Source organism: Castor canadensis, chromosome 7 (assembly GCF_047511655.1).
Source record: "Castor canadensis chromosome 7, mCasCan1.hap1v2, whole genome shotgun sequence".
NCBI lineage: Eukaryota > Metazoa > Chordata > Mammalia > Rodentia > Castoridae > Castor > Castor canadensis.
This window is the reverse complement of record NC_133392.1, coordinates 11897353-11922720: the sequence shown is the minus strand read 5'-3', so window position 1 is coordinate 11922720 and position 25368 is coordinate 11897353. Positions and strand designations below refer to the sequence as shown.

General features: G+C 39.7%; 2 protein-coding genes across 11 annotated transcripts in view; one reads left to right on the top strand and one right to left on the bottom strand.

Moving 5' to 3' along the window:
• Inpp5f (inositol polyphosphate-5-phosphatase F) overlaps nucleotides 1-20706 on the top strand; it is an 86810-nt gene extending 66104 nt beyond the window's left edge. For 4 of the 9 annotated variants that reach the window (XM_020169844.2, XM_074078199.1, XM_074078202.1 and 1 more), the window contains 8 exons: nucleotides 73-201; nucleotides 2448-2565; nucleotides 4153-4351; nucleotides 12721-12792; nucleotides 13824-13897; nucleotides 14574-14702; nucleotides 15305-15392; nucleotides 18567-20706. In XM_020169844.2, coding sequence (XP_020025433.2) covers nucleotides 73-201; nucleotides 2448-2565; nucleotides 4153-4351; nucleotides 12721-12792; nucleotides 13824-13897; nucleotides 14574-14702; nucleotides 15305-15392; nucleotides 18567-19725 — 1968 coding nt within the window. In that variant the 3' untranslated portion in view covers nucleotides 19726-20706. Of the gene's footprint in view, nucleotides 1-72; nucleotides 202-2447; nucleotides 2566-4152; nucleotides 4352-11157; nucleotides 11426-12720; nucleotides 12793-13823; nucleotides 13898-14573; nucleotides 14703-15304; nucleotides 15393-18566 lie in introns of those variants that run through there. The other 5 variants (XM_020169848.2, XM_020169849.2, XM_020169850.2 and 2 more) reach the window with 5 other exon arrangements.
• Nucleotides 20707-21236: 530 nt separating this feature from the next.
• The window catches only part of Mcmbp (minichromosome maintenance complex binding protein), a 39372-nt gene continuing 35240 nt past the window's right edge, over nucleotides 21237-25368 (bottom strand). For both annotated transcript variants that reach the window (XM_020169855.2, XM_020169856.2), the window contains exons 15-16: nucleotides 24009-24097; nucleotides 21237-23656 (exon numbers count right to left, since the gene is read on the bottom strand). In XM_020169855.2, coding sequence (XP_020025444.2) covers nucleotides 23530-23656; nucleotides 24009-24097 — 216 coding nt within the window. In that variant the 3' untranslated portion in view covers nucleotides 21237-23529. The remainder of the gene's footprint in view (nucleotides 23657-24008; nucleotides 24098-25368) is intronic.

The following is a 25368-nucleotide window of genomic DNA, read 5'->3' as shown; positions in this document are numbered from 1 at the left end:
TTCTACAGAATACATTTTATGCTATGATTTCCTGGGTCATAGATAGTTAATGTATCTGTATGTTTATTTTAGCTGAAAAAATTAGGTGTGATGCCCCCGGAACAGCCACTCCCTGTGAAATGCAATCGGATTTACCAGATAATGTGGGCTAACAATGGTGACTCCATCAGCAGACAGTACGCTGGCACAGCTGCTTTGAAGGTAAGTGCCTACAGCAAGTACTCACAGGCTGCTATCTGGGACACAGGTTAGACTGGGCTTAAAACTAACTTTGTTTTGGGCTACAGGTGGTAGCTTTGTGGGGTTGACTCTTTTCTGGAATGTCTGGCTAGGGCAGGGATCACCCACTCAAATTCCTTCAGGGCTTGGGAATGTGACTCAAGCAGGCCACCTTGATCAGAGGGAGCAGTGGGCTATGTGGACCTGATCGGAGGAGCATGCACTGTCTCTTTGGGGCCAGTCTACTGCTTCCTTAGGAGATCTCATGCTGCCTCATCTTCCAGCTTTTCAAGGGAGTCTGGAAATCTGGAATTTTATATGAATGAGTTTTAAAGCTGTATGTAGATCAAGAAAACCATGTCTACTTGGCAGGACTGGGTATCTACTATGTTTTTTTTTTTGTAGTTGTTTTCTTTGAGTTTGAATCCTGAGCCTGCCTTTTACTTGCTCTGTGGCTTTGGGCAAATCACTTAACTGCTCTGTCTCATTTGTCCAGTGAGAATACTAGGCTACTGCAAATAATTGTCATGGGAATATAGGAATCAGTGCATGTAAGAGCCTTGAACACTCCCCAACACACAGTAAATGCTGAAGAAATGCTTTAATCTTTGTTGTTATTAAGTCTTTTGAAGATCCTACATAACTCGTCTCCATGGAATTAAAGTATGAATATAGAAATATAATCCCTGGTAACTAAATTCTCTGTTGTAGATGTTAGCCTCTCTAGGCAATAGGAAGTGGTTGAATTAGTTTACATTAGGTAGGTCTATGTTAATTTTCTTTTAAGGTAATAGTTCATCTCAGGATATTTTTTTATAATGAATTGTACCATCAAGAGCTCAACAGGTATAGATAGTCCTTCTTTTTGGTTGAGTGGTAAACATCAAAAACTTACTAATAATTGGGGAAAGTAAACTTTAGAAGTCCTAATTGTTTAAAAAGAGGTACTTATTTCTTCTCCTTTGATTGAAGCTTCTTTGGGATCCAGGTTCATGCCGGTGAATTCTGGAGCAGCTTCTTGTTGCTACATTAATATTCCCTGCAAATGGCCTAATTGGCAGCATGCTCTTGCTAAATTGTCAATTTTAAGAAAAGGCTTGCATCTGAGAATATCTTAGATAGAAATCATGGGGTCAGAATAGGGAAAAAAAAGAGAAACTATACCTTGTTGTCTTCAATTTAAGTCACTACCTCTCTCATACCATTGTTGTGATAGGCAAGAGAAACAAAACAAGTCTTGCCAAGTGTGCGACACATGTCTGTAATCTCAGCTGCATGGGAGGCATGGTAGGAGGACCCTGGTCTAGGCTGCTGGTCCTGGACAAACATGCAAGACCGTATGTGAAAAATAAGTAAACCAAAAAGAACTGGGAGTGTGGCTAGGAGGTAGAGCACTTGCCTGGCAAGCACAAGGCCCTGAGTTCAAATACTAGTACTGCAGAAAGGAAGGAAGAAAGGAGGAAGAGAGAGAGGGGCGAGGGAGGGAGGAAGGGAGGGGAAAGAAAAAAGAAAAGGGGGAAGGGAAGGGGAGAGAGAGGGAAAGAAAAGAAAGAAAAGCCAGGAGGCAGCGATCAGGAAGATTGTGGTTCAAAGCCAAGCCCAGGCAAATAGTTCGCGAGACCCTATCTCAAAAAAACCCAACACAAAAAAAAGTCTGGTGGAGTGGCTCAAGGTGCAGGTCCAGAGTTGAAGCCCCAATACCGCAAAAAAACAAGAGAAAAAATTAATTGTTCACTGAATTGTTGTACAAGTGATTGTGATGTGCAGTAAGATATGGAAACCTCTGTCTCTCTCTTTACTAATACCTACACATATACGTACGGAAGTCGAATCACTTTATAATAGATTCTAGAGAACTGTCCATGTTCAGAAGTTTGGTTTTGAATTTGTAGACGTTGAGATTTAAAAATTCTTTTTTGTTGTTTTATATGTGTTATATAGTGGTTTTGACCTGTAAATTTTAGAATTTCTATAAATTGCTGCAAGAATGGCTAGAACAACTAATGTGAAGGCTTGATGCCACGAAGAGCATGTTTAATTATTTGACATGCTTGGAGCAGAGTCAGATGCTAGTCGGTAACTTAACTTAATTACACTATTTGGAAATTATTAAAGTTATAATTTGGAAATCATAGAAGCCTATAGAATTCTAGTCTTGGAACTGAAAGCCCCAAATTGATTTTAAGAATATCCTTGTGTTTGAATAAATTGTCAAAATTCTTTGACAGGGTGACTTTACAAGAACAGGAGAAAGGAAGTTAGCAGGAGTTATGAAAGATGGAGTTAACTCAGCAAACAGGTATTACCTCAATCGGTTTAAGGATGCTTACAGGCAAGCTGTTATAGGTAAGGAATGGAAATGCTTCTCTTTTCCTTAAAATGTATTGTCCTTCTGTGACTAACATTCTTCAGGAATGAGCTTCATTAACATAACTCACATTTTGTAATATACTGGTGTTTCTATATTGAGAATCTTACCCAATGAATCAAATTCAAATTTTCACAAAATTAGAATTTGACAAATATTTTAGTCTGGAGCAACAAAAGAAGTATCTATTTCCATAAATATTTGTCAGTTTGTTACTCAAGTTGTAGAAAGCAGGGTTGAGGTTCCTAGAGTGTAGAATAGATACCCTAAAACTCATCAACCAAAACTTCATATTCTGTTTGTTCTCCCGTTCCTCAAGGCTGAGCCTTGTAAACAGATGATTTTCTTTTCCTGTGAGCCATTTATCATATCCTTTACCTTATCCTTTTCTATCAACATGATTTAACAGGATATTAGGGGCCAGATTTAGAGATTATCCCAACCCATCACTTTTTAGAAGAAGAAATGTCAAGGTAGAATTGCCCAGTAGAAATCACTCTGATGTGTTTTGTTTTTAATTTTAACAACATGTTACTTTGTATGATTAAATAGTGTTCTGGATTAAAACCAAATGTGATATAGTTGATCTTTAAAGATCTACTGAAAATCTTTTAAAAATTCTACTTTTCACCTGATTATTTAGAACCATGAAATACTAGGGCCTAGACAAAGGCAGATTGGAATTGGAGAAATCTGTTGTAAAGAAGTTTGATTTGGGCTGAGGATGTGGTTCAGTGGTAGAGCACTTGTGAGGCCCTGGGTTCAATCCCTAGTACCACCAAAAAAAAAAAAAAAAAGTTTTGTTAATTGTCAGGAGTGGAGGGGTGGATGCTGACTAGAGAATTGAGTGTTAGCAGTTTATTCAAGGAGAAAAGTAAGTTTCCTTGCTTCCATTGGCCGATCTCCTCAGTTATGATGTTGAGGACTCAAGTTTCTCTCTCTCTCTCTCTCTCTCTCTCTCAGTTCGGCTATCAGTCCTGTAGATTCATCCTGGTCCTGAGGCTGTGTTTCTTCAAGGTTGAGACAGAGAGGCCAGAGACACTTTGAATTTGTTGCTTCCCTTTGCAGGGCCAGTGATTGGCAGATCTTCTTGCCCAGAAGCTCATTGTCCCATTTATCTTCACAGGGAATGGGATTGTAATGATTTGCTTCAGCTTCATGTCCCATCAGAAGCTAGCTTATCTATTTATGTCTTTTACCCACTTATAAATAGGCTGTTTTTTTATTACTGAGATGAGTTCTTTATCTATTGGTTGTATAACTCCCTTCCCAGATAAATGAGCTGTAAACACTTTTTACCTGTGCCATAGCTTGGCTTCATTTTCACAATGGTGCCTATTGAAACACAAAAGTTTTTAATTTTGATGATATCCAACTTGCCTGTTTTTTTCTTTTTGTGCTTATACTTTTGGTGTCATATGTAAAAAATGATGTCTCAGGTCAAAAAGATTTATGCTTAGATTTTCTTCTATGAGTTTTGTAGTTTTAGGGCTTATATTCTCTTTTGTTTTTAAAAACATCTAAGTAAGCTAAGATGATGATAGATATTAACACTTCTATCATAGATTTGATGCAAGGCATTCCAGTGACAGAAGATCTTTATTCCATATTTACCAAGGAGAAAGAGCACGAAGCTTTGCATAAAGAAAATCAGAGAAGCCACCAGGAGCTAATTAGTCAGCTCTTACAAAGTTACATGAAGTTACTGCTGCCTGATGATGAGAAGTTCCATGGGGGCTGGGCCCTCATCGACTGTGACCCCAGGTGAGTTGGAATGGTATCCTGGTGACTAACCTGTTTAACCTTCTTACGCTGTTGTCACTGTTAATACTAGCAGTTGCCCATAAAGCTGTGAGCCTAGGTGCATGGGGCATGGCAGGTTTCAGTACAGGGTTGCTGCTAAGGCAAGCTGAGTGAGGTACTTGTATTGTGTGTAAAATTAAGGGGGTGCTGAAAAAATGAGTAATGAAAGAAGTGTTTTAAAATAGTTTTGAACTTAGGGCCTCACGCTTGTTAGACAGGTGCTCTACCATTTAAGCCACTCCACCAGCCCTATTTTTGAGATAGGGTCTCGCAAAGTATTTGCCTGGATTGGCTTTGAAACACCATCCTCCTGATCTCTGCTTTCTCAGTAGCTAGAATTATAGGCATGAGTCACTGGCCCCTGGCTAATATTTTATTTTCTTAAAAATTCAACCTGGCCAACTACAATCTCCAACTGGCTATATAGGTCTCTGCATCTCCAGAATCTAGGTTTATTGTCCTGACACACATAAGTGAGTGTAATAAGAGGTACAGAGATGCTTGTTATTTTTATTGGTTATGAAGTAGTCCTGGCTTTTCATAAAATAAATAGGCCAACTAATACTTGACATTTTATTAAACAAAAAACATCTAGTTTCAAGTAGTTCTTCAACATATCAATGAATAACAGGATCTAAATGTATCTACCAGATTGAATGTTTTTAGGCTGAACTGTAAAATGATAGTCTTTAATATTATAAATCAGAAACATTTCAGGAAATTCTAGACCCAGCTATGAGAATAAAGCTCTCTATTTAGATTTTATCCTATAGACTTCATGTATTTTCAATAAAGGGGTATAAAATAAGCTTGAAAGTACAATTAGATACAATATATATTGAAACAAATTAACAAACAACACTGACTTTAGGTTCATAGGGAAACTTACCATGACTTTAACCTCATGGATGATTTCACTTTGATAGTAAATGCTGTATGGAAAGATGGAATTTGCAGACCTTTAAAATGAGATCTTCTTCACACACCTTACCAGAAGATTTGTGTTCTTTTAAGCCATTTGATAAAAATATTTGATTCATGTGCTTCAGGTTGTTTTTAACAGCAACAATGCAACTTACTGCAGCACAAAAAAGTAGTATTTTAAAGTTTCATTCAGAAATGACTATAGATAGCAACCCGGCATTATGCTTGAGTTTAACCTTGTGCCTCAATTAAAGGCATCAGTCTTCCAAGTATTCTTGTTTCTACTTTGGGATCATTGAAATTAAGCAAAACCAAAAGGTTTATTTCTTTTTCTTCTTCTTTTTTTTTTTAATTTTGCGGTGGTGGTAGGGATCCAACCCAGGGCCTCACGCATATCAGGCACATGCTCTGCCACCGAGCTGTGAATTATGGCCCCAGGTTCATTTCTGATGCTGGCTACTATTTTGTAGGGACACATTGTATCCAATCTGATACCTAATCCTGCAACTCTTTATTTATTTATTGGTGGCACTGGAGATTGAACCCATGGCCTTGTGCATGCTAAACAAACACTTTACCACTGAGCTACAATCCCCAAATCAAATCCTGTAATTGTGGAAAATTGGTAACCTAGGTAAGGAGTATTTTAAAAATGTAAAGGTATATAGCTGTGCTATAGAAAACTTATAACCAAGTTTTGGTAAGCATGCTTTGTTAAGAGTCATTAGAATTGCAAAGATTGGTGAAAACACTCATACTTATTTCTAGCAACTGGTTTCATGAAGAAAACAGGTGAAGCAAGAATAATCTCCTAGTGTCAGGTCTTTAAGAAATCATTGTGGGATAGTCTCAGATCCCTTAAATTCTTACCTACCAAATGCTTACTTCAGGAATACAGTTCTGTTTCATTTGTTCTCTTCTTCATTAATATGATGAAATACTCCCCTTTTTTCTTATTTTTGACTTCTACCCCTAGTAGAAGTCTAGTAAGTGTAGCCTAGTAAGTGCAGTCCCCATTTCCTTTTAATACTGCAATAAAATTTGTCTTTCTGACAATAGGAAACCAGTGATGGTCTTCTATGCATCTTCCTTGATGAAAGCTCCTGATAAGAATAACTTACCACATTTGCTAGATAATGGGCCAGAACATCCTTCCCTTTGATTATTATGATTCTCAGACTGTACAGATGGGGAGTACGCCCTAAAACAGCAGAGCCCACTCTTCTTTCACTGCAAATTAAGCTGAAACATAAACATTAAGTTTGTTATCAGGTTTGCAGCAAATGGTACTACCCATAGAGAGTATCAGTGTGTGTTTCCAAGTAGTCTTGCGTGTCGTGATGGGCAGTGCCACCTTTAAGTTCATTTAGTTCTTCCCTTACTGCTAACTTATCTGTAGGTGTTAGCTGAGCCCATGACGTGTGTGTCTGGTGATCACAGCCAGAGGAATAGTGATCTCTACATACTCATTAGGCCTCCAGATCTTTTGTCTGTATAGCTGTGCCACCGTGGGTCTCAGGCTGAGCTTTCTGCTGAGTTGGCCCTTTAGATGCATATTTGTTTCTTGTTCTACTTTATTTCTTTCTTTTCAGTGTCTTCAACCGTTGGCCTCAGGCTGAGTCTCCTACTAGTTTCTAGTTCATTGTTGGATTCACTTCTCCTCCTCAGATGTTGCTACATGATGTTTTTTGTCCTTTAATTCTCTCTTAGATGATTGGTTACCATGAGTGATTGGGAGTGACTGTTTTACTTGCTAAAGCCTCAACTGCCACCCTCATTCTCATTGTCTTCCTTATGGTCATTGGTATATAAAATAGGCCCATCAGAATCAGTCAGTGGCCAAGTAACTCTCTTTGAACTTTGTCCTTTGGGACACTGAAATAGTCTGGATTCTCCTATTAATCCAAGAATCATCAGCTGAGGTGCTGCAGCCTTCCTTGTGTTCTTGTTGTGTTTTCTTCACTAATTATGTATGTCAGCTGCCTGATGGAGAGTGGTTGTTTGTCAGCTCTTTGGTCCAGAGAAGCACATATGCACACAGGGGGGTTCCGTTGTTAACCAGGACAACAGGAGTATCTGAAGGAATGATGTGTTGATTCTCAAGAGGTGGAGGTGGTGCCGAGGATCCATAGGCCTCTGGAACATGTGTGATGTACTTCTCCATGACAGGGTAAGGTTGGAGACTCTGCACTCTGGTCTTGAAAGGATCTCCTCTAAGGCTGACCATGCGAGGCTGGTTGTGTCTCACAGTGGTTGAGGTGTTGGCCACTTGACAGGTTTTTTTCCTTGCCCTTCATGGTTCCCATTGTTATTGTTTTGCTGGAAACTGCTTCCTTTGAAGCTTTGGGACAGAGTGAGGTCGTAATAGAATAGGTGGCAGAGCTGATGCTTTCCAGCCCGTGGCTTCTCAGGTCTTATTTTGTCTTGTCTTAGGTAGAAGATATTGTATTTTATGGGTGGAACTTAATCACTCTGTGACCCAGGAAGTTGGGGGTTTAGGTTTGCTCTTAGGAGGAGAAGGTGTAGTCAAAACCATCAGTGTCTCAGAGTAGTTCTGGTATTCTTTTATCTTCTACCTTTCTTCCTGAGGTGGTACTTTTTCAGATACAGAACCATTTCCTTCTTCAGACTTTACTACATTTTCCTCCCAGGTACACTATGGTAGATATCAAGTGCTTATTTGACTCTTCAAAGCTAACTATTTGTTTCTGTCTTGGTTGGACAAGTCTTTAAGAATTCCCCTACTTAAAAACACCTCTCATTTGTTTGGTGGATGCCATCCTTTCTAGTACTGCAGCAGTTTCTGTAAATTTGCAGGTGATGTTTTTCTTTTACCCTGTTAGGCTCTTTTTGCAAAGATTTTCTTGATGGTGCATTTCCCCCTTTCTCATGATGAAAGATGTTTGGAAACCTGCCCTTGGGCTATCTGAGTTTTTTTTTACAAAGCCTTTGTTCACCCAGTAAGAGATACTAATGGTGGTAGAAGATGGGGTAAATTTCTGCAGGGTGTGGGTCCCTGGATAAACAGCTGGTGCAGGGGAGGACTCAGCCCTTCTTAGTTGGGGTTTCAGCATCCACTCTGCCTGCTTGCTTCAGCCCTCCACTGCTGGACTCATGTCCTCTAAAAATAGTTTTATTGATATATATATATATATATATATATATATATAATAGTTTTATTGATATATAATTTTTACCAGAGTTCACCTATTTGAAGTGTATAGTTCAGTGGTTTTAAAGTATATTCATAGATTTGTATATCATGAAAAGTCAATTTTAAGACATTTTCATCAGCACGAAGAAAAGTTCTATACCCTTTAGCTATCACTTCCCTATCCCATACTTCCAGCCCTGAGTGCCCTATCTCTTGGGATTTGCCTATTCTGGACACTGTGTGAGTAGAGTAATACAAAGATATGGCTTTGGTGATTGGCTAATTTCACTTAGCACAGTATTTTCCAAGTTCATCCATACTGTGGCATGTGTCAGAATTTCATTGTTTTTTTTTTTTTGGTAGTACTGGGGCTTGAACTCAGGGCCTATACCTTGAGCCACTCCTCCAGCCCTTTTTTGTGATGGGTTTTTTCGAAATAGGGTCTTGTGAACTGTTTGCCCCCGGGCTGGCTTTGAACGGTTATCTTCCTGATCTCTGCCCCCTGAATAGCTAGGATTACAGGCATGAGCCTCAAGTACCTGGCAAGAATTTCATTCCTCTTATAGCTGAATAGTATTCCATTTTATGGATATTGTACATTTTATTTATTCATTCTTTTGTTGACAGGGTTTTGGGTTATTTCCACATTCCGACAATTGTTGCTATGAACATTTCTGTACAAATTTTTGTTTGCACCTGTTTTCAGTTCTTATTTTTTGGTAGCACTGGGGTTTGAACTCAGGGCCTCATGCCTGCTAGGCAGGTGCCACTCCATCTGCTCTGTTTTGTGTTGGGTATTTTCAAGATAGGTCTTTGAACCTTGATCCTCCTAATCTCTGCCTCCTGAGTAGCTAGGATTGCAGGTGTGAGCCACCAGTGTCCAGCCTTTTCAGATCTTTTGAGTATATACTTAGGAGTAGAAATTGCTGAATCACTTAGTATCCTGTTTAACTTTTGAGATACTGACAAACTATTTTCCACTTCCACCAGTGATGTATGAGGGTTCCATCCATTCTTCACCAATACTTTAGCTCTTTTAAATAATTATTGTCATCGTAGTAGTTACGAAGTTTTATCTCATTGTGGTTTTGATCTACATTTCCCTAATGACAAGTGATGTTCGTTTGAGATTTTTTTCCCTTGTGCTAGTTAGCCCTTTGTTTCTTTCTTGCAAAAATGTCTATTAAAATTCTTTGCTTATTTTTTTTTCACTTGGATTGTCTCTTTTGTGTTCTTCTTTGGAGACAGTCTTGATACAGCCCAAGCTGGCCTTGAACTCACCATCCTCCTGCCTCAGCCTCCCCAGTGCTGGGATTACAAGATTGCCCCACCACTGGCAGCTTGTTTTGTCTTGGGTTGAGTTGTTAATAGTTTTACCAAGACCAGGACTGTGATCAAGGTCAGTTGAGAAAGGCAGGATTCTGCAAATGCAGGAACACATCGTCTTTACTTAAATGTTGGTTTTGTTCAGCATGCTTTTTCTGTTTGATTTTTTACAGTATTTCACCAGTGAGTTACCCCAGGACGGTCTTGGCACCGCCTTAGATTTGCGCAGACAGCGCCTGACTGGCCTCACTGCAGTAGCCGCTGCGTTAAGGCTCTCAACCCTCTGCAGATGCGGGGCGGGGCGGAGTAGGCTGGGCATCTGAGTGCCGCCCCTTAGGAAGCTGTCCAGCGCCGACCTGGCCGAGGCCACCGGTAGCTGCCCCTGCACACGGGGTCCTTGTCCTCTTCTGCACCTGCCTTCCTGCCCCCGCCGGTCGCAGGACAAGTGCAGACTTCTTAAATGTGAATCGGGAGTGCAGTGGCCGTGCCTTCAGCACCTCGCCAAGAGAGCCAGGTCCCAGCGCTATTCACCTTGCTGTGCACACCCAGCCTAGCCGTCCCTTTCCACCTGCTTTCCCAGTGGCCAGCCAGATGTGCTTACACCCTTAGACCTCGGCATGTGAAAGGTTGTGGACTGGCACCCATGACCCCTCCGGCCGGGCCACAGGCACAGGCCACCAAAGGCTCAAGCCAGCTCTCCCTGATCTGACCCAGACCCATCCTCCAATCCCCTCCCCTGCTGGCCGGGGTGAATGCGGAGGATGGGATGCGCATGCGCACTGAGAAGCTGCCGCAGCCGGAAGTGGGCGGCCGGAAAACAGCCAGATGTGTCCCGTGGGCGTGGCTTGGCGCTGCCGCAGCACAGTTGCCGCAGTCGCCGCAGTCGTGAGGTTAGGTAAAGGCGGCTCTGACTGAGCTTCGAGGCATCGAAGGACGGACGGACGGACGGACTGACAATGCCGCGCTCCCACAGGCCTCCACCACCTGCGCAGAGGGCTGCTGCCGCGAATGCCGCAGAGCCCAAGTCTGATGGCGTTCTGGCCATGACTTTCAAGATTTTCCTTCTTTTTGCAGGACTTATGGTGAAAGTTCCTGTGGGGTTGTATTTTTCCTGCAAATTGCTTCTTTTCCAAAGTCTGATGCTTATGTCCCCCGAGGACAGTGCGTTTTACGCGACCATTGTCGCGGTGGTGGGGCTGCATGTGGTGCTGGCGATTTTCGTCTTCATAGTGTGGAAGGAGGGCTTGCCCCAGTGGCGGGAAAACAAAAACGAGTAGCAGCCGGGGATGCGCGCAGGGGGGTGGGGGGACTCCCGGGGCTTCCTTCTTGTTCGTGTTCTCGTGCTTTTCCTTTTCCTAAGGGGTGGGGTATTTACTGAGCTAGGACTCCAGTAAAACGGGGTGGGGGGAGGGCTGACATTTTTCACCCGCCTGTTGCGTGCCAAGTGATTTTTGTTAAGGACATAATGTTTTTGAGGATCACGTTTGACTGGTGTAAATATTGATGCCTAACTAGGAAAGCAGGGTGAGCACGGCCCTGTAATTAGTAGGAGTAGAATTTATTTCACATTGCAGTATGTGTCGTGATGCCATTTTTGTGGCTTGGCTCAAGCAGCAGTTTTGGGAAGGCACGTAAGTATCGATGCCCGAAGTTAGATTGCCTTTTACCGCAGCAAACCCGGCGGGCTTATTGAACTCATGGCTTTCTTTTCCCCATCTGTTAAAGGGTCTGTGTTCAACTTTTGGCTCTTAGACACAATCGGGGTTTTATTGGGTTCTGGTGCGTTATCTCATTTGATGTCCTTTTCAGTGTATTAGGCGAGAATTGAGGGGAATTTGTTATTTTAGATTAAGACAGAGTTATTGCGACAGCTGGGCGCCGCTGATGCAGAAAACTGCAGTTCAGGTTTTGGTGACCGTCCCCCTGCGGTCCCCGTTCCACAGTGACCTCATCCGCACGCAGCTCAAGTTCCATCCACAAATGATGCTTTTCAGTATTCCTATTTTTCATTAGCATTTTGATAATAAGGGCTAGTGAATAGGTACCCACTCTTGCGGTGGAATTTGCTGGTCAGTAATAAGAATGCGCATTAATCACCTTTTGACAGAAAGGCTATTTGTTAGGATTTGATTAAAAGTTTCCTTTGAGGTCAGAATCTGCCTGCTATTTGTTGATTTTTGTAGATTTTATACTTTGGCCTTTTCCTTCACTTGTAATTTTTTAAGGAGGTACATTTTCATATAGTTTTGATTTAACGGTTCATCAGTACTCGTCTGGCTCATTTTCACATTTGATTTTAGAGTGGATATAAATATGACAAAATGGCCTAAAGGAAATGTTTGCCTGTTCCTTGAAAGCCAAGTGAATTGCTCTCTGGTGAAAACAAATGGAATGGAGCTTGGATTTGCTCAACTGTTGCACATACATGTCCGTATTATAGAAAGTGCTTTCAAAATACGCATTTTTCGCAAGTACAAAAATATCCCCAAATGTACAGTGTTATTTTGAAGGTTAAATAATGTGAAATAATCTGATTTCTCTTCATTCGCCTATTTTCCTTTCTCCCTAATAACCATCTTTTTACCATTTTCCACACCCCTCCCCCAATTTATCTTACTCCCCCCTCCCTCCCCCGCACTCTGGAAAGGGACCTCCTCTCTGCTCTAGCGCTTAGTTCTCCTCCTTTTATTTCAAATCTGGGTGGTGGGTTTTGGGGGTGGGGGTGGGCGTGTCCTTAAAATTCTTCCAGATGGACAAGGTTATATTCCATTTAACCTTAGAAGAACTCATTATTTGATTTTTTTTTTCTTCTTCTTCTCCTGGCCATTTTTTTTTTCTTTTTGCCTTAAGTGACTCTGCTGTAGGAATATGCTTGACAAACAATGCAGATGAAAAGAGTTTAATTCCCTGTGTCATGTTTATTTAGCCTCATTGACGCTACTCACAGAGATGTGGATGTGCTCTTGCTGCTTTCTAACTCTGCCTACTACGTGGCCTAGTAAGTCACACTGATTTAAACCTTCCACTTTCATTTTTAAAACTTCAAGAAATGTACTTCTTAGATTTCATAACAAAAAATTTTTATGTATTATTCAAATGTATATTTTGTTATGTATTGATACTTCATTAAATGTTATCAGTTTGAAAATTTTATTTTAGTTATTAATGTGTTTACATAATATTGTATTCTCTTAGCTTAATATTATTACTTGTGTACCTCCCAGGTTTTGATACTCCACATATTTTCTCTTTAATGGCCACATATCATTGTTTGCATTGCTATGACTATAGCATATTTGTTTCTTTGTTGCTAGGCATTGAATTACCTTCGATTTTTCGCTATTTGAATGATGCATCTATCTGTATACACATAGCTTATGTGTATGTGTCCATGCGCAAATAACCTCAACTTCTCTTTGCTTAAAATTATATGACCAATTATGTAATTTTTGTGGGTTGCCAGATCCATCTCCAGAAGACTATTAATAATGCCACTACCAAAATGAGTACTGTTTCTTCAAACTTTACCAGGATTGACTTTTATATTTTCTAAGTAAATATTCGCTTTATTTTTGGCTTTGTTTGAGCTGTCATATTTTAGTCATCATCCCAGATTCCTTGTTGGCATAGGTCAAATGTATTTTTCATTTTTGATTTTGGATATCCAATTTATCTACTGTATCATTCCTAAAGAAGAAGTTTTAATATGTGTATATGTTGGTGTTTTGCTTCATTTTAGGTTAGTTTTTAGGTTTGTTTTGTTTTATAACAGTTTTTATGAAACTGAAATTATTTTTGTCTTGGAATTGATTTTTTTTAGTGTAAGATCTATAAATCATATGCATATGTTACTCTTATTTAGTCTAAGTTTAAAAATACTTGTTCTGTTTAACTCTTTAACCATTCCAGAGTGTATTGTACTGGAAGAGGTTTTATCGTAACTGCATCTGGTAGTTTATTTACTGTTACACTTCAACTAACAAGCCCAATATGCTTTTGATTTTAATTCTCTTCATTCCCTTTCTCTAGTTATGATGATGAAGTTGATAAAGTAAACCAGTACCAACGACTAAGTCTAGAAGACCTGGAAAAAATAGAAATAGGTAAATTTAACATTCTAATGATTCATAGAAATCAAATGCTCTTGCTTCCAAGTGTAGGCCAAATTAACTTAAGCAACTAGTATAATAATACCTGTTAGAAACCAGAAAGGGATACTTCAGGCAGTCTGTCTTCAGACTTCCTTTCAATTCTTTAGGAATTAGTGATCAGTATGGTCTCATAATATTAACTGCATTCCATTTATTATTTATTTATTTACTTATTTAATTTTGTAGTACTGGGGTTTCCATATCTCTAGCAGATCTGTTGGTAAACACATTTTTGCTAATATTTTTTAAATACTAGAAATTACTGGTGATATCTAAAATCAAATTTTATATAAACAACTAGATATCCAGCTTATTTTGAAGAAGGGCAAGTCTAGCAGTGTTTCCATCTTAGCATCAGTCAACAGGAGCACAATGGCATTGCCTTCCAAGATGGGGGTGTGCTGCCCACTTCACCCCCATCCACCACTCTCCTTTCCTTGTTTTGACTCGTGAAAACAACCCCAGATCAGAAAAAGTTCAGATAGTCAGATAAGCTTGTATTATGTGTTTTTGTTTGTAGCTTATGAAGAAAAATATGTCAGATAGCTAATTGATGGATGTTTGTTGGTCTTTGAAGTTAAGAAATTTATGAAAGATACAGTTTGACACTTACTCATGTGGGTTTTAGGTCCTGAACCCACTCTCTTTGGTAAACCAAAGTTCTCCTGCATGCGACTGCACTACAGACATAAGGAGGCAAGCGGTTATTTCCACACACTGAGAGCGGTAATGCGCAATCCAGAAGAAGATGGAAAAGGTAAAAGAGAAAGTGATGAAAGTATTCACTGATAACTTTGTCTCCTCTTGTAAGTCCAGATGGAATTGGGGACAATGTATAGAACAGCCAACCGAATGAGAACTGATTCAGTTTTGGGATTTGAGACCTTGAAATGGCACCTCTGAAAGGAAAGTTGCTTATTTGAGTGGATTATGTAGTTTTGGGCAAGAGACTCTAGTGGCAATTCTCAATGTGTTTAGTCCTATAAGAAGTGATAAGGGTTTCATGGCTTTTCTCAAACTCTGTCATTTCTCTAGGAGGTAGCAGTCAGGGACTGTGCCTGTCTTTTTCACAGCTATTTCCCTGGCACTCAGCACAATGCTTGACAAACATGAAGTTACAACAAGCATTTAACGCCAGTTAATTTAGTTCTTTTGCTTATGCTCGACTCCTTTGTTAAAGTGTTTTAGAACATTGTGAATTAGTGGGGGAGTAGTGAACAAATAGCAGTTCTGCAAAATGTAGCAAATTTGTATTTAAGCCTATGACCACAGATTTCATTCAAGCTTGTATGAATTAGAACTGCTATATTTTTAGTATGTTTTTGGATAAATTGGCAAGCAGTTATGTTTGCATTTCAGATACCCTTCAGTGCATCGCAGAGATGTTGCAGATTACCAAGCAAGCCATGGGATTGGATGTACCAATAATTGAGAAAAAACTTGAGAGGTGAGTATAGCACTTCTCCCAAGATTGTCTTGAACCTTTCTCCCAAGAATAAAGACATAATTCTCCAAGGTCTTAGTTGTTGGGTTTTTTGTTCTGTTTTGTTTTTATGCTGTGGATCAAACCCAGGACTTCAGTCATGCTGGGCAAGCTTGCTTTACCATTGAGCAACACCTCATCCTGAAGGTCTTAGTTCTTTAAAAGTTTTTATTTGCAAGAGTGCTAGCGGAGTGGCTTAAGTGGTAAGAACACCTGCCTAGCAAACATGAAGTCCTAAATTCAAACCTCAGTGCAGAAAAAAAAAAGCATTTGCAAAGGAGGAAGGGGGACCACATTAACATCATGTGCTGATATTTAGAGAGGTAAGGGGCTGGCAGAGTGGCTCAAGCAGTAAGAGCACCTGCCTAGCAAGCATGAGGCCCTGAGTTCAAAACCCATTACCAAGAAAAAAAAAAAAGGGTATTGAATTTCTGTAGATGAAAAGTAATGCCTTTTGCTTAAACTCTAATTTTTAAGCTTACAGAAGCGTATTGTATGTCCCCACACACCCATTTTACACAGCCATGGAATATTAAGACGAAGTCAGCCTTGGCACGAGTACAGAACTTCAACAGCTTCTTCAGCAGTGTCCTTTTCCCATTCCAGGGTCTCACATTGCATTGAGTTTTCTCAGCAGTTTTTCTCTAGACTATGTTACTTGTTAGTTCATTCATCTCTCGTCTTTTATAACTTTGGTACTTTTCAAGAGTACTGTCACTATTTTCTCTCGTGTAAGCTAAGGTTGTGCATTATTAGGGTCATCACAGAAGTGACGTCATTTCTGTGAGGTAACTGTGAATACATCAAGTATTTTGTGGGGGAGGAGGATCCTTTGAGACCATGCAAGTATTTTTTCTGCTTAAACCTTAGCCTACTCGCTTTTACATCCATCAGTAGGTCTTGTCTGTAGTAATTATTCCTGTGGTGAGTTTTTCATTTCCCTCATTCTTTCTACACTTGTTAGTTGGAATTCTTCTGTAAGGGAGGTTTCAATCAGATTAAAATTTTTAAGACAGCAACTACAGAATTCTGGAGGGTTTTGTTCCTAACTAGCTACTATTTTCACATGACTCATGGCTTCAGTAATATTGGCCTATGTAAAAATTGACTGTGGCCAACTTAATCCTTCATGTATAATTTTAAGGAATTACATTACTGTGAAACAATTGATCATTGTTAACAGTCACTGTTTAGTCACACCTAAAAATATGTATACTTGGCCCTTGCTAATTTATTTTTAATGGCAAATAAAATTTTCTCCAATTTTGAAATAAAAATTGGCTGTGTTATACCTAACAGTGTATCATAAATAGCATGTACACATTATCTAAGGGACTTTTGAGAGTAATTTTGAGGGTACTTGGTGTTTGCAGTGTATCATGTGGGTTAAGAACATGGTCTCTGATCGGTCATCTAAAATTTTCTTTTCTGAGCAGGATCTGTGTAGCCTAGGCTGCCCTCAAACTCTAGGTCTTCTTGCCTCAGTCTCCTTAGTACTGGGATTTCACGCATATGCCACAACACCCAGCATAGTGAGATCGGCCACTTTGTTAGTTCCTGATTCTCTTACCTTACAGTCAGGGAAAGAAAATTAATAGTCCTTTTCTTTAGTTGTGTTACCTGTAAGACGAGATAATGCACGGATTGAGTCATAATGCATTTAGAAGAACACCTGGTTTGTAGCTACTAACCCAATGCTGAAAATGTTGGTTGCTGTCTTTTTTCCCTTTTACAAAAGAGTCACGGTAAACATCTGTTCTGTATTTTTTTCACGTTCAGGGTGATTTACCAAGTTTAGAATCCAGATTAAATGTTGTGACTATTTCCCTTGCCCATAATAGTGCTAAATTGCTTGCAGAATCCCTTTAATCCTGTACTGCCTTAGAGATGGTTTAAACTCAGCTTTAAGAAAAATTCTATGAAGACCCACATTTTCTTTTTGAGTGAAATGGTACTTAAGATGTCCTAAATGGTATTTAGGATATCCATCTGGATTTGTTTAACAGTTACACAGAGTAATAGTGACCCTCTCCACAGTCCCTTAGCTAGGTAGTATTTTGCAGAAATCATGATGAAAGATGGCCCAAAGACCCCCTGAGAGAAAGCAGCCCCTGTGACTGTTAACTCTTTAACTAGAGAAGCATATTCAAATATAAGCATGTACAGAGAAAATGGTACATTTTAAACACTTTAATTTGGGAAGAGAATGGCTATTAACAGATTATTTTGCATTTAGAATTTGTGTCTTTCCTCCTCCTGAGGACTGATCAAGCTTCTTGGTCCACTTTTCACTGGGGAGGACAGCCAATTGCGCCTCTAAAGGAAAATTATTCAGTCCTTTTTGTTTGTTTGCAGTCCTGGGGTCAGGCACTTGCTAGACAGGCACTCTAGGTACTCTACCACTTGCCACACCGCCATCCTGTCTTTTGTTACAGGAAAGAACTCTTTCAGTAGCTCGTTTTTTTTTTTTTTGGTACTGGGGTTTGAACTCAGGGTGTCACACTTGCTAGGCAGGTGCTCTACCCTTGAGCCACTCCACCAGCCCTCAGTAGCTCTTTAACCTCCTATTTTTTCTGCAGTATTCTCCTGGTCAGTAAACCTGCATGGTAAGAATATTGATGTATATACTAAAACACCAGACTTCTACTCTCACAGCTGTCATGACTGATGACAGGAACACCAAATAAGTTTGCTGCTGGTTTCAACCTGCACTGCCCAGAATGGTAGCCACCCATAACATGGGACTTTGAAACCTCTGAAATGTGACTAGTTTCAGTTAAGGTGTGCCCTAACAATACTACACATTGCCATTTTAGAGATGTGCTTTAAAAAAAAGAAAAATTTGTTGTATATGCTGAAATGGAATGTTGTATATATTGGGTTAAGTAAAATGTTATTAAAAATCAATTCACCTGTTTCAAATGCAGCAGCTAGAAAATTTACAATTAAATGTAACACATTTCTGTTGATTGATGGTACTTCAATGTCAACTACAGAGATGATCTGAGTTTAGCAATTAGCAATCCACTACTCCAAGAACTTGGAGCTAATTTTAATAAAGCACTTTCACTTATATTAAACGGAAATGAGTATTTTGAGTTCCATGGAAAATTAACTTTTTTCTCTTCTAATTTATAGGAAGAGCAGTAAAGCTCATGAAGACATCATTGGTATCAGATCTCAAAATCAAGGCTCGTTGGCCCAAGGGAAAAAATTTTTAATGAGCAAATTTTCATCTCTAAATCAAAAAGTGAAGCAGACCAAATCCAATGTAAATATTGGTAACCTACGAAAGTTAGGCAACTTTACTAAACCTGAAATGAAAGTTAACTTTCTAAAACCAAACTTAAAAGTCAATCTTTGGAAGTCAGACAGTAGTCTTGAGACTATGGAAAACTCGGGGGTGATGGATAATAATAAGGTCCAGGCAGAGTCTGATGGGGACATTTCTTCAGAAAATGACTCATACCACTCTGATGAATTCCTTACAAATTCCAGGTCTGATGAAGATAGGCAGCTAGCTAATTCTTCAGAGAGCTTAGGGCCGGTAGACTATGTTCTCCCTAGTTGTGGTATTATTGCTTCTGCACCTCGGTTGGGTAGTCGATCCCAGTCTATTAGCAGCACCGACACTAGTATTCATGCTCCTCCAGAGGTCACTGTTGGTTATGGAAGCGGGCTTGGAAAAGGCCAGGAGTCTCCTTTGAAGAAAAGTCCTTCTGCTGACAACGTGCACTTACTGACTGGCTTTGCCAAGCCTATGGATATTTACTGCCACAGATTTGTGCAAGATGCACAAAACAAAATGATGGACCTATCAGAGACCACGTCTGTATCTCAGCAAGCTAGTGAGGAAGGAAATCAAATGACCAGTCAAGTTTCTAATGAAGAAAACCATTCAGAATCAACAGAACAGACACCTTCCCGACCATCTCAATTAGATGTATCTTTTCCTGCAACAGGCCCACAGTTTTTGTCAGTTGAACCAGCATACTCAGTTCTCTCTCAAAAGACACCTGGCTCTGGTTCCAGCATGGTGGAGCTTGAGACAGGGCTGCATGTAACTCCTTCTCCGTCAGAGAGCAGTAGTAGCAGAGCAGTCTCCCCCTTTGCAAAGATTCGAAGCTCGATGGTCCAGGTTGCTAGTATTACCCAAGCTGGGTTAACCCATGGGATAAACTTGGCAGTGGCAAAAGTTCAGAAGAGTCCTGCAGAACCTGAAGTGCTTAATGAAATCCAGCAAAATGAACTTAAAAATATGTTTACACAATGCCAGACACGAATAATTCAGATTTAGGTTTTAGCCACAAAGAACCCTATGGTTTTCATTTGAAAATTCAAAGAGATTTCACGTTAGGCTAATTTAACTTGTGCTGTCTACACCTAGAGATCAAATTTTTTTGACAGTATTTTAAAAGGAACCTGAACCTAAGCAGACGTCCAAATTTCAGAGCTAAGAGTACAAGTCCATCATCCTGAGCAGCTTATACACTACACAGCAGTTTGTTCACTGAAAGGATTTTAAACTGGTTTTTTGGAGGGGGGAAAAGGGATGGAATCAGTGAAGGAGACAGAAAGGTCCATTTAAGGAATTGGCATTTTTCTGTCTTCATTCCTTTGGATTACCTCTCAGAAGTGTTAGTACAGAGACGCATCTGAACATAGAAATGTTTAGTTTTGATGGCTTAATCATTCCCTATGGAGAGTTAATTGAGGGTCAACACTACAGTCAAATGGATTCTCATTGGATCCCAATTTTCCCCAAATTCTACTTGAACAAACACATTCTGCCACATATACTGCCCCCAAGTCCAGGAGCGCTGACTTGCCTAAGTAAACCTGGTACATCATATGTCAATGTCACTGAAACATTAAACTTTGCTGTTTTCAGGAACAGAAGAATAGATTTATACTGGCTCCTTCAGAATGATAGGAGGAAATCAAGTTTTGATAACTTTTTTGGGGAAAAGGAGCAGTTTTAACTTCTTGAGCAGAATGAAGCATAACTATGCTAAAACTGGTTTTATGATGATAATGGTAACCACAAAGAACCAGGGCCACCTCTAACCCACGCAGTAAGAGACTTGCATGGCATATACCAGCAGGTATTGGTTTCTTTGGTGTCTTAAGAGCCTTAGCCTGTTGAAGTGATTCTCAGCTGAACATTATGTCTGTTGTAAGTTTAATAAGCATTCCATTTTATTATTTTAAGTGGTATCCTTTTTTTTGAAGTGTCAAATCTTGTGACTATAAAAATAAAGTACCATTGTAATTTAAAGTGAGTGTATGAGAATTTTTTGCATAATATTGCTAACAATTGTTTGATTTTAAATCAAAGAATTCACAATGAATTTGCTAACTAAACACTTGTTCTCCTCTTTCAATTATCTTACTCTTTTGAAGTGTTCTCATGATTTTTAAAATGAAATGAATCACAAACCATATTTTAAATGTCAAACCTTAAAAAACAAATGTGGCTGGGCGCCAGTGGCTCACACCTGTAATCCTAATGACTTAGGAGGCAGAGATCAGGAGGATCGTGGTTTGAAGCCAGCTCAGGAAAATAGTTCATGAGATCCTATCTCAAAAAAAAAAAAAAGGGCTGGTGGGGTGCCTCAAGGTGTAGACCCTGATTTCAAGCCCCAGCACTGCAAAAAATAAGGCTTCGCTCTGTTCTTACCACTCTTCTTCTGAGTCTTGAAAACAGTGTTTCACAACATGAGAAAGTAGAAACCAAGGTCTGTTGAGAAAATAGGCATGGTTAAGCACCACAGAAATGGGTCACAAAGAGATTTTTGAAAACTAAAGTTATCTTAAGATAATGTTTATTTCCAAACAGGGATCTATAGATATCCACTCAGTTTCCAGGTCATTCAATAGGATTAACATCTTGCCTTCAGTCAGCAACAAACTTGAAAGTCCATAGCGAGGGAGAAAAGTGCCTCAGAAGGCAAAGGGTCTGACTCTCCTGCCTGGCGGGACACTGTTGTACGCTACTGCTTAGACTTAAGTTTACCCCGTGACACTTTTCCAAGAGAACATAAGATCATATGGGAGGCTGAGTCTTGTAATTCGTGAAAAACAGCCCATGGTACTGGTAATTTGGGAAGTTTTATTTACTAGAAAGAAGGTTCTTTCAACAGAACTTTTCTGTAGACCAAGCAAAATTAGGATTTCTTTGGTAAATTTCAATTTACATTAGCACAATTAGACACATAGTAACCATCTTGTTCTAGGACAAAGAAAATTATTTTCTCACAAGGTCAGTTGAGACTTCACTTTATTTCTAAAAGTTTAAGGAAGATCTAGTCTACCAGTTATAAAAATGAAAACCAGTTAGAACTCTAATATAAACATCATTTACATTAGTTTATAAAAATAGACCTGAATTTAGGAACAGAATGCTGAGCTAGTCATTTTTATTTCCCTTCATTGAGTAAAATTAACTCCTTGATTTTTCAAGGCTGACCCTATTTCCTTGGTTAATGGAAATTTAAGCCTTCCTTATGGGAAAAAAAATTTTTTTTAAAGAATCATTTAGTTTATGCTTTCAAGTCTGAAAGTTACTAAAAGAAATAAATCTTTATATAACACTGATAGCCTAAAGAAGTAATGTTCTAACTACCCTTCTGAATATTCCTATTGCCACAATTATACTACTATAGTATATTAATTTACTCTCTATAGGTAATGGTACTTTTGTTCGTTTAAAATTCTGTGTATCAAGCTGGGCACTGGTGGCTAACCCCTGTAATCCTAGCTACTCAGGAGGCAGAGTAGCTTCAGTTCAGGAGGATTGCAGTTCAAAGCCAACCAGGGCAAACAGTTTGTGAGACTCTATCTCAAAAACACCGAACACAAAAAAGGACTGGTGGAGTGGCTCAAGTGGTAGAGCACCTATCTAGCAAGCAGGAGGCCCTGAGTTCAAATTCAAGTACCACCAATTAAAAAATTATGTATCAAAACTAATTGGTCTGGGGAAACCTACCTATAACTGTATTAGGCCTTTACTGAACTCACAGATGTTGCTTGATCTAATACATTTGCAACTCATATAAAGAGCTTTAAATCCAAAACAATCACAAAGCAATAATGCAGTCTTTTCTTCTGGGCTGGGGAGGCGGACATAGCACAACACATGCCTAGCACGCAAGAGACGCCCTGGATTTAATTCCCAGCACCGTTTGCAAAAAAAAACTTCCTACAACTTCTTTTAAGTTTACTATTCTGCTCTTTTCATATGTGGGCACATTTTTATAAAGCAGCACTCCCTTAAGTGAGTCCCATAAAATAGTGCTTCCAAAGGCACCGTGAATGAGAAAAATAAGGACAATGCAGTGTTCTTCCCAAAGTTTCATTTATTCCACGTAAAGGATGACTTCTTTTTCTGAGATTATCCTCCTTCTGAAGAAAAAGCTGTAATAACACATAGGATTTCTTTCAGATTCCTGGGCAAAATAAATTGGCAATTCTAAGAATTTTTGGAAGTATTACTGATCCATGAAATCCAAAAATCTGGGAACCACTGCTCTGTAAATAGACTGTTAACAGCTGTTAAGTGGAAAAAAGCTTCTGTGGCCAAATATTTTGAAAATAATAGAGGATTCACATGTGAATCAATGGCAAATACACCCATTCCCCAAACTGGACTACTGAACATACTCAGACCCACTGTGAACAAACTGGAACAACATGGAAGCCTGATGTGCACAATTCCTCCAGCCTTGAAATTACAGCAATTTTCTTCAAATGAAGTTAATGTTAGCATTTCAACAGAGTCTGCCTATGACTTAGCTGCAGTTAAGGAAATGGTATAATCATCAACTTTATCAATATTAAACCTTTAATATCAAATACACTTTTGTACAGCATTACTAATTTATATAATTATAAAACAAACTCCAAAAGCTCCATAAAATCAGCAAGGTAAAAGCCCTTACTGAACTGAGTATTGTATAAACATCAGTTGCTACCAGGCTTGATTTCAGGAAAAGTCATTGGTTTTGATACAAATTCTCTATAAAACAACGTGGTATAAATGACGTTAGAGTTCTATGATAATGTGGCTGGTTTGCCCCTTACTCATCCTGGGTCCCACACTTTAAAGTTCATTCCCATTCACACATTTTTGCTGCTGAAGCCGGTTTCTTCTTGAAGACTCCAGCTGCTTTGCTCTCAGCCATCGTTCTCTTGACAGTGTTGTCTGACCAGCACTGAGAGACAGAAACCTGGTTTGAAATATAGAAACAAATTTAAGTCTAGAGCTAGGAGGGTAACTAAAAAAATTAAGGCATAGGGAGACTTTTTAAATAAAAACAGGCCAAATTAAGAGACAAGAACACCCGGTAGCCATACACAATCAAAAGCCAGTGTGACTTCTAAAGAGTCAGAATCAGAGAGTGGCCACTCTGAAGCTCAGAGAACAGTGGCGTGCCTGTTCCACTGAGCTCACTGCCACATGCAATCCCGCCTCAGTGGGCCCTTCCATGAGGTGTTTCTAAGAGGAAAATTCCTTTCTGTTTTTAGAAGTCTGCTTCAGGTATGCCACAGAAACAGCACTCCTGGCCACGTGCCACTCACCGAGCAACCACGAGCAACTGGTGGAGATCATCAGCGGTGATACTCTGAGGGTCGTTCTTCCGCATCTCCACAAAGTCATCTTCAACTGCCTTTACCAGAGGAGCAAAAATACTTTAACAAGTGTTCTGGTAAGATTTCTTATATGCACTTCAAAACTACTTCCTTATTCTTCTAAGGAGAAAGAAACATGGCCCCTGATTGATGTAAAAATGAGGATGTCAGCCTTGCCTCAAATAAAGACACGTGGGTGAAAAGATGGAGAACCAAAACTTCACACACATAAGCAATGCTACTCTTGAAAATATTGTGAACAAAACAAAGCTCAGTTCCATTTGAGAAGACTAAGCAAACATAAACCAGCAACTTCCATAATAAATGTAATGCCTTTAAATAGGGGAAGAATGACAGCAGTGAAAATGGCACAGAGCAGCTAGGCATGGTGGTGCAGGCTGTAATTCCAGCACTAGGGAGGACTGAGGCAAGAGGACCAATCACAAGCTCCAGGCCAGCCTGGGCTACACAATGAGATACTGTCCAAAAAACCCCAAAATAAAACCAAACCTCTGTAAGTTAGAAACTAGGTTGTTACTATAATCTGGGGAGCATTTATCAAAAGAAAAAAAAAATACGGTTCTGTTCTTGGTAAGAATGCTGATCCTGCTGGGTGTCAGTGGCTCACACCTGTAATCCTAGCTATTCAGGAGGCAGAGATCAGGAGGATCGAGGTTCAAAGCCAGCCTGGGCAAATAGTTCACAAGAACCTATCTCAAAAAACCCTTCACAAAAAAGGACTGGTGGAGTGGCTTAAGATGAAGGCCCTGAGTTTAAGCCCCAGTACTACACTTAAAAAAAAAAAAAAAAAAAAAAAGGAATGCTGCTCTTTCTGGCATTTTTTTGCTCTGTTCTCATATTCTACCTCCATATCTAGGTGACAGCCTTAAAACCAACATCCTGGTAGTCACTGGTGAGAGAAGAGGCTGGGAGTTCCCTCAATGCTCCTTCAAGGAGAACTTGTCATCTGACTGGTAGCTCCCTGGAAGAGGCCCTCTGCAGGAGCCTGCCAGTGTGAGCAGTCTCTTGACATCAGAAAATGGCGGCAGCAAACAACAAGCTAACCAAAACCCTTCAGTGGAAAAGCTAGGGAGCAGCTCAGTGGTAGAGGCGCTTGTCTCGAATGTGCAAAGCTCTGGGTGCAATCCACAGCACTGCACACCAACAGTCCACAGGGAGGTTTTAAATCCTCATCCGTATCTAGGAATTTGGAAAGCCACATGCACACTTAGGGACCATGTGAGCCTCTGCCTCTGGATAACATCCCTCAGGAAACCCACACATTAGACTTGCCAAAGACCTGAAACTG